At 37.0% G+C, this 12602-nt stretch overlaps 2 protein-coding genes across 4 annotated transcripts in view; one reads left to right on the top strand and one right to left on the bottom strand.

Moving 5' to 3' along the window:
* Positions 1–12602, top strand: part of cnc (NFE2 like bZIP transcription factor cap-n-collar) — an 87388-nt gene that overhangs the window by 50798 nt on the left and 23988 nt on the right. Inside the window, exons 5-6 of one of the 2 annotated variants that reach the window (XM_018030636.2) lie at positions 5957–6191; positions 6903–7103. In XM_018030636.2, the coding sequence (XP_017886125.1) occupies positions 5957–6191; positions 6903–7103 (436 nt within the window). Of the gene's footprint in view, positions 1–5956; positions 6192–6878; positions 7104–12602 lie in introns of both variants that reach the window. The other variant, XM_026816973.1, reaches the window with a different exon arrangement.
* vas (ATP-dependent RNA helicase vasa) lies at positions 7011–12393 on the bottom strand. 2 transcript variants are annotated; one of them, XM_018030615.2, is made up of 4 exons: positions 12087–12385; positions 11421–11486; positions 9560–11350; positions 7011–9301 (listed from the first exon to the last, which is right to left on the bottom strand). In XM_018030615.2, exons 2-4 carry the CDS (start codon positions 11475–11477, stop codon positions 9233–9235), a joined length of 1917 nt encoding a protein of 638 aa, XP_017886104.1. In that variant the 5' UTR covers positions 11478–11486; positions 12087–12385; the 3' UTR covers positions 7011–9232. The 2 variants fall into 2 exon arrangements, with proteins under 2 accessions (XP_017886104.1, XP_017886112.1); XM_018030623.2 differs by having other exon boundaries at positions 9210–9301; positions 11421–11483; positions 12087–12393.

The raw sequence follows: 12602 nt of genomic DNA, 5'->3' as shown, positions 1-12602 counted from the left end.
ATACCGTATAATCCCATAAATATTCATACACATTTCAAAACTCAATAACCGATTATTTTACCGATCAGCTTATCTCGTAGCAGCAAAAATACATTTAAACGGTACGCAAAGAGCATGCAATTTGAAGACTGTGTACGTCATTGTTAGATATTTCAAGAGGACATTTTCTGAATCCGAAAAAGCTCGGTGAATGGTTTTAAGAAGAACGAGACAAACAATAAAACGGCTCGATCGATTACAGCTTGCGTTATCTTCAGCACGTATCGCCCCGGTACAAAGAGTCGAGCAAACAGACGGGCGAGTGTCGTCGACGGGTAGCTATTATAAAAGTCTGAGGCGACCTCTGACCGTGATCGACGGACTTCCTCTTCTCGCGCAAGGATTTACCTGGCCGGTAGCGCGTTATTTGCCATGCCACTTGGATATTTGCTTAGAACCTTGAGCGTCGAAGAAGAGCCCTCGAAGTATCCTTGGACTTTCCATAATATTTACACGCAACATCGAGTTACGATTCTGCTTAGCGAGAGAAAAGGAGAGACAGACAGAAAAACGGAACGGAGATGGAGAGTGAGATAAAGAAAGAAACGGGAGATCGTGAGAGAGGGCGAGGATCCGGGCGAAGCGCGAACAACCGAGGCCAAGAGCACGGGAGCTCCGTGTGTACTGGATCGCTCGGAGTCTACAAACGAAATTAATAAGAGAAACGAGGTATGTAATATGGAAATGAGAAGAGGAAGGTAAGACAGAGACCGAGGCGAGCATTAGGATGCACTTGTGGCGATACTCAGAGGACTTGACGGTAACCCATGCCAGGCGTGCATTAATCTGATGACTATCTGAATGAATCATAATTAATATCGCGGCCCATTAGCTATGAGAGCGCACCGCGCCGGCCATACGTAATGCGCCTGCTTTCTTTAATTACTTCTATTTTGTCGATAGCGTATTACACGTCGCCGTAACATTACCGTATTCGGATGGACAACTCATTTTTCATTAAGCATACTCATACATGAACTTCTATTTGTCGCATCATAGATTTGAACAGCGTTTCTCATAGTATTTTCGTTAATGGATTTACACGTGCAATTTATTTTTTTATGTGACACAGTTGAATACTTAAGTACAGCAGAACCTCATTTATTCGAACAAGACAGTTCGAATGACTCAGTAGTTCGCATAATAAAACCTCACCTACTACGTTTTCCAGTTCAGCTAGGAGACACTCATATTTGTATATCTAAATTGTCCTCTATACGCTAGTATAAGAAAACGTGTTCGTATAACTGAGAATATGCACGATCGTAGTTCGAATAATAGAGGCTCACCTGTGAACTGCGATGAATCGGTTCGAACAAACGAGGTTTTACTGTAACTGCTATATCGCTACATATTTAAAAATAAAGACATTACCTAGACTGTAGTACTCTTAACTCAGCTTACAACTACAGTTCATTTCTGCATATGAAGAAGGTACTCAAGTCTTTCAGTGGGACCAGAGTGCTTGAAAGGTAACTTTCATGTGCTTATTCCGACCACAGTATCCTGATAGTTCGGATTTCATCTTAAATGCAAATCCAACTAAAATAAGAAAAATATAAAAAGATTAGTTGGTATGGTGAAACAGGTAAACATCCTGCAAGAGGCAAAAAGAAAAAATAAATTAATAGATAAATAAATAAATAAATAATTAGTGCCAGAGTTCCTTCTTTATAGACGATATGTAACTTAAAATATCTTGTTACTTTCTACTAATAACCAAATATCTGCGAATTCAGCTGCTATTAATAGACTGCAGATTTTATGCATTCAATATTTAAATGATCAAGGAAATGTTTATATATTAATGTATATAAAATACATCATATAGGACACCATAAATGTTTCATTTTCCCTAAAAATTCGTAGTCTGTTAGAAAATACAAGACAACAGTACAAAATGATTGTTGATATATTGATTGAATGGATGATCCCAGATTCGAAATTAATCTTAAAAATTGTATTAGAATCGGTGTAAAGAAAATCATGTTGACCAGTGATATAACGAGATTGCAGAACTATTTCTAAATTTATTTTGATTCACTACTTATTTCTTTCATCCCTCTTTCATTTGTCGCAGTCAATTTATACAAATGATCCGACAGTGTCCTTGGTATTTCAAATGGCGCTTGAGAGAGACATGTTTTTCGGTCAGCCGAGATGAGTTAACGCGACTATTTTTATCGTTGAAAAAATGAAGGATTCGTCTCGCGAGAGAAGCATTGCGAAAGGATTATTTTCATGGTTTTCGCACGGTGTAACGATTTCATAAAGAAAGTCCAGTTTTTCGACGTTCGACTCTCTGTATAGATACATTTGTGCAACGGCGATCAAGCAATTTTCACCAAGAACCAAGAAACGCGCGACGGGGCGTCACACTATGCGCCGCCGTTCCGTTCGCCAGAGATTCCAACCAGCTGCTGGACTTATGCACTGTGAAATACGTAATGCGTCGCGGTACGGGGCTATCCGAGATGTGTGAAACGAATTTACCTCTTTGTACGATCATCAAGACTTCCACTCGAGTTTAAAGACAATTCCGAATACGCCCCAGCATTTAGAAACATTCGAGTACATAATATTATAATGCAATACTTTTAAATTCTGTGCCAAAATCATTAATGACCCTAATTCAGGATATGAATTTTCCCAGACTTTTTTAAAAATTATTCCTTACTAAAAAGATACTTCAGATGTGAAATAACTACAGGCCAGCATTGTTTACGAATGTTCATTTACACGACTGTATAATTTCAATAGAATTATTGTAACACATTGATAATAAATCTGTTACTAAACACATGTACGTAATTCATGCATACTATAGGAGAACGTATTGGATTTAGACAATAACGGAAGTATAAGTCAAGTGAATTAAATAAATATAGAATATTCTATTATTCCATTAGAGCGTAAAAAGATGAAAATAGAAATTCACAAGAGAAAAGAGGGTAGAGAGTATACGTGGAAGAAAGAGAAGAGAGAAGCTCGGAAGAATCTTTGCGAGTCCTCGACAGCTCATTTCAAACATCTGTTAGCTCGCAGATCTCTTTCCTCGCAACCGAGCAGATTCATATGCCTTGAATCTTCTCTATGTAAGCCAAGATCTACCTCCTTGTTAGATATTTGTATGTAGGTATACATGAGCACAAGTAGTGACGCAACTGTATTTAGCATATACGTCTAAAAAATTACCTGGATTCGTAAGAACAAATATATGAATAAATTGTTACACTATATACATATAATTGTTACACTATAACGATGGAGAAAATGGATGATGTGACATATAAGAACAAGACATTTTTAATGATGATATACTATCATCTAACGAATAACATCTGTAATATATTTAAAATGAGAATCAAGTGGTAGATACATATGTAAAGGATACGTACATAGAAAGTGTACATCATTGTTAGATACTCTCAATCAAAAATTTCAAATCTTCTTAATGTTCAGAGGCTGAAAAAACTGCAGTAAACGTAGGAAATAGAAGAAGAACCATTTCCTGATGGCGCAACGACCGGATGATAAAAATAGTCGAGCATTTCCAAAACTGTGTACGAGGGAATACCATGAGAAATTGTTTAAGCACGGTGAACCGGCCAACTGTAGTGCGCGTCTAATTCCAGTCAGCCGGCGTTCTTGGAAAACGGTGTAAACGCGTCGAGATAGTGGCTTTTTTATTCCATCGAGCAGCTTACCGGCTCAATCATGAGCGTTACATCGAGCGTAAAGCCGTTGCCATTAGAAACCCGCGTACGGGACCGAATCATCGCGGAACAAACACCCCTCCGTCCTAGATTTTCGCGGCCTACACCGGCACTGCGAACCGACAGATGCGCTGACAAGCGAGAATTAGCTTAAAGGCGTCGCAGCTCGACAAATTGCACCGGCGTCTGATTGATGCGGCCAAACCAACAATCGCACCGCAAGCCGCCTTCCCTATTCATCTTGTTCTTGCGGCCGATGCATTAGCGACAATACTAGCAACGCATTAAGCGCCACTACTGCACTTACGCTCGCTATTTCCTCCTGAAGAACCTCTTACCGACGTTTTATTTTATAGCTACTCCACATTGCTTTATCATTTCAACTTCTAACGAGGAAAGTTAGACGACGACGACCAGACGTCCTTTATTTAAGAGGACAGCTCTTTATTTTACTGCTCTATTCAGTTTTTACTGTTAGTTTTTGCCACGTCTATTTATGAATTGAAATGATAAACTGGAAGAAAACGATTCGAAAAATTACATGAAGGCGTAAAAGCCATGGTGGTGTAAGTCGCTTTTCGGAATTGGAAAGTTTCGAAAATATACATATATCAATTTTCAAAGTAGATAAGTTAGGACTCACTTCACTAAAAATGAACACATTCAAATTGAAAATTCTGTCATTCGACATGAGAATCGAAGATATAATAATTTTTTTAACAGGTTCGCAAAATTTCTAAAATTTTATACAGTGTTTTATTAACGTAATATCCAGCAACTGATAAAATTTCAATGCTCTGTTATTGTTTTTACGTAAGGATTAATACAACCTTAAATGATCAAACAAATGTTTATTTAAAACATATCTTTGAAACTGATACTATGAAGGTTTTATTTTCCATAAAAATCCGCAGTCTATTTTATTACTCACGGTACTGTTAGAATGTAATCATAATTGGGACAATCTGTCATAATACTCCTACCTTCTAAGATAATTCCGTTTATCGCGTATAAGCATCGATATCGCATAAGAATTTTTCTTGATCACGATTTCCATAATCGTCGCGTAGCTTGACATTCGATCACGATCAGCATGCTGCGTTCTTACACAGGCAAACGAATACTTTTGACACGTGATACCAGAATCATTAATATCTCGAGGATTCTTGCGTGTGGCCAACACCTACGATGCGATCAGCAGGGTTTCCTCCTCGCTAGAATTTAAGCATTCACGGTGGGTGAGATTTGACAGGTTCGATAGCTGCAGAATCTCCTCTAGACTTGACACTCCTCGATGGATGTATGAATATACAATAGAAAATATGTCGAGCCTCAGTTGTTGTGAAAGAAATGGATACATTCTCCGGAGTTTAGTTCATAATTAATGTTGGATAGAGAAAAGCGGAGACGAAATGAGAGACAGCGCTTCGGGTTTGAAAACGAATGATACTTTATTTAGAACGTAATTCTGTAAACATTTAATCGTGCACAAAACGATTATTGAAGGACGCGGTAGCGTCCCGAAGGCAAGTCTGAATCTGAAGATGACAGCTTGTCAGCGGGACGCTACTGCATTTCTTATATACACGTAAATTTGACATACGAATTTCTGATTTATTCATTATAAATCTTCTACAATTTCTGAATGTTTTAAAGTTTCAACAAAGTTTTATTTGCTACTGTTCAATTTCAATTATACGTATGTAGGCGAATTAGTTGGATTTGGCGCCATCAATCAGTAGATCACGAATCAACTGCGAGTTGCGAATTACAAAGGCCTCAATAGTTAATCATGAGAATTATAATTTTACATAGACCTACAAACTACGGATTTGATGCATTTACAGAAAAATTGTATAGACAAAAAAAATACGAATTTATAGAAAATACATATGTATATCATTACCCATAATAATGAATTCAGTTAATAATTTAATAAATTAAATTATTATTATTGATAAACTATTTACGTTGAATTACGTCCTCCTTGATATCGCACAACTTTTATTTGAAAGATTCTTTATAAAAACTATTACTTCAGAAGAAATCCAACCGGCTCCAGTTATGTGCCCCGTCCTGCATTTAAGAATCTCGTCTGTTTGAAAAAACATTTCATATGCTCCAACCTGATATATGTTGATAAAAGTATTTTTCGCGAAATGATATGTTGTTTTGTATTTACGCCTTGTCAATTATTTCAGGGTCGCATGCCATTCATGCGCGCAATGAGTATGGAACAACGATGGCAAGATCTAGCGTCCCTCCTTTCGCTACCTGGTGCACCGGATCACTTCGCGCATCCTGCACATCCTGGATACCCAGGACACGGTATAAGTCACAGTCATTACGAGGCGCAGCGTAACGTATTGCTCCACAATGCAACTCTCGCACCGCCGGTGGGCGATCTTAATTCGACGAGCCCATATCACAATGTGGGTGAGTGTCCCATGCTTACAATACTCTCAATTTTAATGTCTGTGTTGAATTAAATAAATGTCCGATGCAGAATTTAAACACGAAATACATACGTAGAAACAGTTCTTTGTCTTGTCGACTTCAAAACGTTTAGCATCTTATAAACTACATCTTGTGTTTAATATTCAGCTCTACTTTATACATCTAACTTAATTTAAAAACTATAGAATTATATTAAACCGAAATTGAATATCCATATTGTGAATTTCAAATGAGTTAAGTTTTTTTATACACGCATTCAGGCTACGGATTTTTATGCATTTGTAAGGAAGACATAGAATGATGATATATGCATACTTAGACGTGTTGAATTTCAATATGCATAAACAGAAATATTAGAATCGAAGTGCATGATATGACATCTAATGAGTACGAGATGAGAAGCACTTCATTCATTATAAATATATTTTGCATAAAAATCCAGTCTACTTGAACATACATATATTAAAAGATAAAGAAAATTCATTCCCAAGTATTTTACATAATTTATTAATACATCTTATTTATACATAATTTATTACTACATCTACCAATAGAATGAATAAAAGATTCTGTAAAGCAAGATAAATCTAACACTTGTGTAGAAGTCAGCAGAACAAATTTTTTCTGATGTTCGATCTTTTTGAACTAAAATACTAATTGCCACAGGTGGATCGTCGAATCTGGGTTCAGCCGTGGCAACTTCAATGAATTTAACGAACAGTACGGAGCCGATGGGTGCGGAAAGCGCAGCGGCTTATAAATCTGAACCGGCAGATATGATGTACTACCACACGCCAACTTCCGATTCGATCAATCAAACTACCGATGGCTTTCTCTCGTCCCTCCTCAACGATGAGGATTTACATCTGATGGACATGGCCATGAACGACGGTATGTACATCATTCTTATTATCCCAACACAAATATTTATACGTTGCTCTTTTTACTGCAACAGTGACATACTTTGTTGAATACAATTTTTTAATTACAATGTGAAGGACAAGTTTCGTTTAACAATGATTTTATTGTCTTTAATATCTCATATATCATCTCAATATCTTTTTATATTCTAAATTGTGATGCCTTCAATATTTAGAATTGTTCAGCCACGAGTTTTGTGTTATGTCATTGTTGCAACAGGTATAGGTTTCAAAAGTTGCTGGAAAAATAGCAATTTTTACCAATTTTTTATGGGAATATAATGAATGTAGAAAATCTATTTAAAGGCCTGCATTGTACATACTTTAAATTGTGTCCACAGAGTTCCTTTTAAATTTTCACTACGAAATGGTAACATCAGAGCTTATGTTCCGCAGAAATATTGCTCCTCCAATTTTTATCAGGAACGAAGGGGCAAAATCAAAATATTACTATGAAAAATTGTGTATAATGAAGAAAATATTGAACGAAATGTAACATCCGTAGGTACTTCTCTAGATAATGTAATTTTGAAGCTACAGTTCAAATTTCAAATAAATCGATGATGATTTATCAAAGTTGTTTCCGGTTAGTTCGAAAAACTGAGTTTTGGAAAAACGCGTTTGAAGTTTTACGTAGCATTTTGCGATAAGACAGAAATTTTTGGGTAGACTTTAAAGTATGTACAATCATGGTCTTCAAACAGATTTTGTATCACATTCATCGTATTCCGGTTAAAAATTGTCAAAAATAGAATACTTTTCTCAGACCTAGAATAACATTACGCCTTAAATTATTTACTTATTTATTAACTCATTGTTTACCGATCCTGATATTTCAAAGATTGATGGAAAATTGTATCATGTACGCATGTACCTTTAATTTATATTGAGCAAGCTTGTCTACTACAATACATGTTTACAGTGACAGACGAAAGTATTTGAACTCTTATCATGTCATATTTATTTGTTAACATTTCTTTAGCTCTGTAATGAGGCACACACAATTCCATCGATAAAGTTTCGACATTCAACACAATTAGAAGAATTACGTAAATTACATTATGCAATCATTATTTTCTGTTTATTAATATATAGTAATATCACATTCAAGATCTATATGCTTATTATAAAGAGTTAACTTCTTATACATTTCCAGAAATTGCACATTCATTACTTAAACCTTACTAATATGCTGTTTCATTTTCACGTTTATTCATATTTAGTAGTATCACATTCAAGATCTATGTACTTATTATAAAGTGATTACCTTCTTACACATCTTTAGGAAGTGCATATATTACAACTTCCATGCACGTCTACCACTTAAATCTTACCAATATGCCGTTTCATTACAGTGCTAATGAAAGAAATACTACAATGCAAGTAATGTATGTGATTCCTTCGCGATAATTTAAATACTTCAATAAGTCACTGTACATAATTTCATTTTACTAACATTAATAAATATTTTAGTACACAAAACTGTTTTAAAGTCATTCTTTCGATCAAATAATAACTCCTAACTACTGAAATACAATACGGCGTTAATAGTAAATGTATTTAGAAATGAATCGAATATCTAATAAAAATAAACAGGTTTTAATTATAACTTTTTATTATAAAAGGAACGTACAAAACACTTAAGGTAATAATCAGAGAGTATCATTGTATAAAATAAAAGTGTTCTCATGTAAGTTATATCTTCACCGAGTCGTTTTATACTCTTCTGTTTATACTTTCTTCTTAAGAACTATATAATTTGTACGATGAATATCTGATACAATCGATACTGTATGAAATATACAAGTGGAAAATGTATTTTGCGAATCAATCGTCGTGTCTTAAACTCTAGTCAATGAAGATAACATGAACCTCACGTACTTCAACTAAAACCATTACATTAATCACGGTTTTTATACGCGTAAACAAAATACTGAATTAAACTGTTCTGTAAATAATAAAAAAACGTAAAACTTTATCAAACAGAAAAAACTCTTTGTACTATTAGACTTATCGAATAGAAACAATGCTTTTTATACCCTGTTTCTATCAGAATAATACAAAGAAAAAGCAACATGAACAAAACGATTAATAAACTGTCTACCAAGCTTCCTCTGGCTCGTACGGTGCATCTGAGCTAGCAGCGTACTGCGTTGAATTTGTATCCATCTGTACAAAAAGATACATGTATTAATTATCATTTGATCATTATACACAGTCATAATTATCATTATTGATGGACTACGGATTTTTATCCAAAATAAAATATTTGTGACATCAGTTTGAGAAACGTATTTTAGGTGAACATTTAAACGTTGAACATACATTAACTTTTGATATTCTGAATAGTTTGATGTATTGCAATTTTATAAATGTATCGAGAATCCGCAGTCTGCTCATTGATATATATAATTCAGAATTACTTACTCCTCTGATGTCTTCGCCTCCGAATTGACTCGGTTTGCTAGTCACATAGTCTCTGCTCGCACCTCCAGCCATCATCCAGTCTGGAATCGGTTGACCAGCTTGCTTCAGTATTCGAATTAGGTCGCCTTGCAGACCTCTATCGTTATCGTCGTCAGAATCGAAGAAAGACGTCGCTCTTCCTCGATTTCCCACGCGACCAGTTCTTCCGATCCGATGAACGTACTCGTCGATCGTCCTTGGCAAATCGTAGTTTATCACATGCGACACGTTCTTTATATCTAATCCTCTAGCAGCAACAGCCGTGGCTACTAGAATAGACATCCTTCCACTCTTGAAATCGCTCAACGCTTCTTCCCTTTGCCTTTGCAATCTGTCCCCGTGAATACTGGTGGTAGGATAATTGCTCTCGGACAAGAACGCTGCGATGAAGTCCGCCTTCTTCTTCATCTCGACGAACACCAGAGTTCCACTCAATTTGCCAGCATCGTTCTCCCTTTCCAAGATTTCTTTTAATTTATTCTTCTTCTCCCTTCGCGTGACTTCGTAAAAGTTTTGCTCTACGTCCGCACACGCTCCACCCACTATACCAACAGCGAGGAATAGATAATTGCTGAGAAATTGCTTAGCGAGATCTTGCACGTCGGCTGGGAACGTTGCAGAGAACATGAGCGTTTGTCTCTCGCCCAAGGGAACCATCGTTTCGTGATTTACGATCTTCTCGACCTCAGGCAAAAATCCCATATCCAGCATCCGATCCGCTTCGTCCAATACGAGGAATCGTACGGAAGAGAACTTGACCCTTCCTCTGTTGACGAAATCTGACAATCTTCCTGGAGTTGCTACTAATATGTGGCAGCCGTTGATAAGTTGTCCTCCTTGATGAAGAACAGACGTTCCACCGTAAATAACGGCAGTCTTTAGGATCGATCCGAGCGAGAACTTTGTGATCTGCTGCCAGATTTGTATCGTAAGTTCTCGGGTAGGCGACACGATGACAACTTGTGGTTCGCAGTGCGTCGACGTTACGATTAACTCCGTAGGATTGTCCAGAAGCGTGTTTATAATAGGAACTGCGAATGCAGCAGTCTTTCCCGAGCCTGTTTGTGCACAAGCCATCAAATCTCGGCCATTCATTATAATCGGCAGAGCGTATTTCTGTACTGGGGTCGGTTTCGTGTATCCTGACTTCTTAATATTATCCAATATGATACGCCTCAACCCAGCCGATTCGAAATTTTCTATCGGTCTAGGTACGTTCTCACCGCCCACGTTTACTTCGATCTTATCATATTTATCGAAATTGATACCCATTTCCACGCCATGTTCAAAGAGTGATTTTTCATCCGTAGGTAAGTCCGGAATGTAGTGTTCTCTGGGCTTTTGGGGCTCTCCGTCATCGTCTTCGTTTCCATCGTCTCGTCCACCAAATTTCCTTCGCCTATCATTTCTGTCATCTCCATTGTCATTGTTCTGATAATCATTATTTCTGTCATCATTATCCCGATTTCTTCCCTTAAATCCTCCGTCGTCGCCTCCCCAGCCACCTCTGTCTCCTCTGCCGCCACGATCTCCACCTCCTCTTCCTCCTCTACCACCTCGACCTCCTCTACCTCCCCTTCTTCCTCTGTCATCGTTATTATCATTATTTTCCCAATTATTGTCACCGCCACCAAATTCTCTGTTCGAATCTCTTCCATTGAAGCCTTTGGTACCTGAACCCCATTCATCGTCATTATTATTCTGTACTATGAAACCACGTCCCTTTCCATAGCTGCGTCCACCTTCATCATACTAACATTTACATAGGACATTAGTACGGTGTCATAAAATATTTCTTTAATTAAAAATGATTTATACTTACAGAAGCTTCATTATTCACTACAGAGGTAGAGAAATCCTGACCCCAGTCATCATCCATGATTGTCTGCTTTAATTCCATATAATTTTAGTAAAATGAAAAAATTATTGTCCACATTCTATACATGAGAAGATGAACAGATCTTGTAAATTGAAATTATTACGTACTAGCAATATTTATTTTCAAAATGCTTAAATAATTCCGGTTAACAAAACTGGTTTACAAGGACGTATAAAATAAAATTCGGCAAAAGTAAAATCGATATAAACAGTAGAATCTGTTATTCGTTCTCGGGTACAACGCGTCAAGGCACAAGTCAACGATGAAAAACTGATGAAAAGAAAAGCGGCTCCCGATTTACTGTTTTGTTTTTCGTGACCTAATAATCGCACGACACGCGCTGGTTGATACCGGTTGCCTCGAACATGTTAACGCGAAATATAAGTCATTCCAACCGATTTAGACATTAATTCTACCAACAATATTAATTCTCGCTTCACCAGATTAAGCCTTATCGAAATTCGCGAAAATGACACTTAGTACTAATTCAAGTATATCGATTTCTAACACACAAGGAATAGGACACGTGCACGTTGGTACATGTATGCTGCTTACCGGCATTGATGAGCAAACGGTGAACGAAAGACAATTTAACTTGACAATACTTACTTCTTGATCGTTGATGGAGAGATGTACACGAAGTACACGAAGGGTATCGAGCCGGAATAGTTAAGCAGATCAATACTGTAAATCGTCTTCCCTAGCAACTCCCAAAAAGACGAATGAGGCTGACTGACCGCGGGAGAATGGGAAACGCTGACAATACTCGACCGTTGCCACTAACGAACAAAGAACTGACAGAACAGCCAACTTAAAGAAAGACGATTCTCGCGAATCAGACCTCGAGTTCTGAAGCAACGCGCGTGCGCCTTGTGCATTGCGCACAACCGAGATCAGGGACGTAGCCAACCGATAACAGAGTCTGTTCCTTTATGAAAATATTTTTAACCCATGGGACGATTGTTTTTTTTTTAAATTCAATCTAAATAGGCTACGGACTTTTATGCAGACTTTTAAGGGAACTAGTTAGGAATTTGAAAGATATGTAGCCAGAATATCCTTTATAATTCTTTAATCACGAATGGCATTTAGCTATTGACGCGTGTAATTTATTTTGCATTCTAT

The sequence above is a fragment of the Ceratina calcarata genome, unplaced genomic scaffold (assembly GCF_001652005.2).
Source record: "Ceratina calcarata isolate Rehan_Ccalc_2016 unplaced genomic scaffold, ASM165200v1 scaffold127.2, whole genome shotgun sequence".
Classification (NCBI taxonomy): Eukaryota; Metazoa; Arthropoda; class Insecta; order Hymenoptera; family Apidae; genus Ceratina; species Ceratina calcarata.
Note: the sequence above shows the minus strand (reverse complement) of the source record. Positions and strands in the feature narration are given on the sequence as shown.

Bases quoted from the DNA above. Each gene is read 5' to 3' on its own strand.
- vas (XM_018030623.2), bottom strand. From the start codon at position 11,477: ATGGATGATGACTGGGGTCAGGATTTCTCTACCTCTGTAGTGAATAAT. The intron at 11,351-11,420 runs GTAAGTATAAAT...TGTAAATGTTAG, and splicing joins TAGTGAATAATGAAGCTTCT to TATGATGAAGGTGGACGCAG. The intron at 9,302-9,559 runs GTAAGTAATTCT...CTTTTTGTACAG, and splicing joins GAGGCGAAGACATCAGAGGA to ATGGATACAAATTCAACGCA.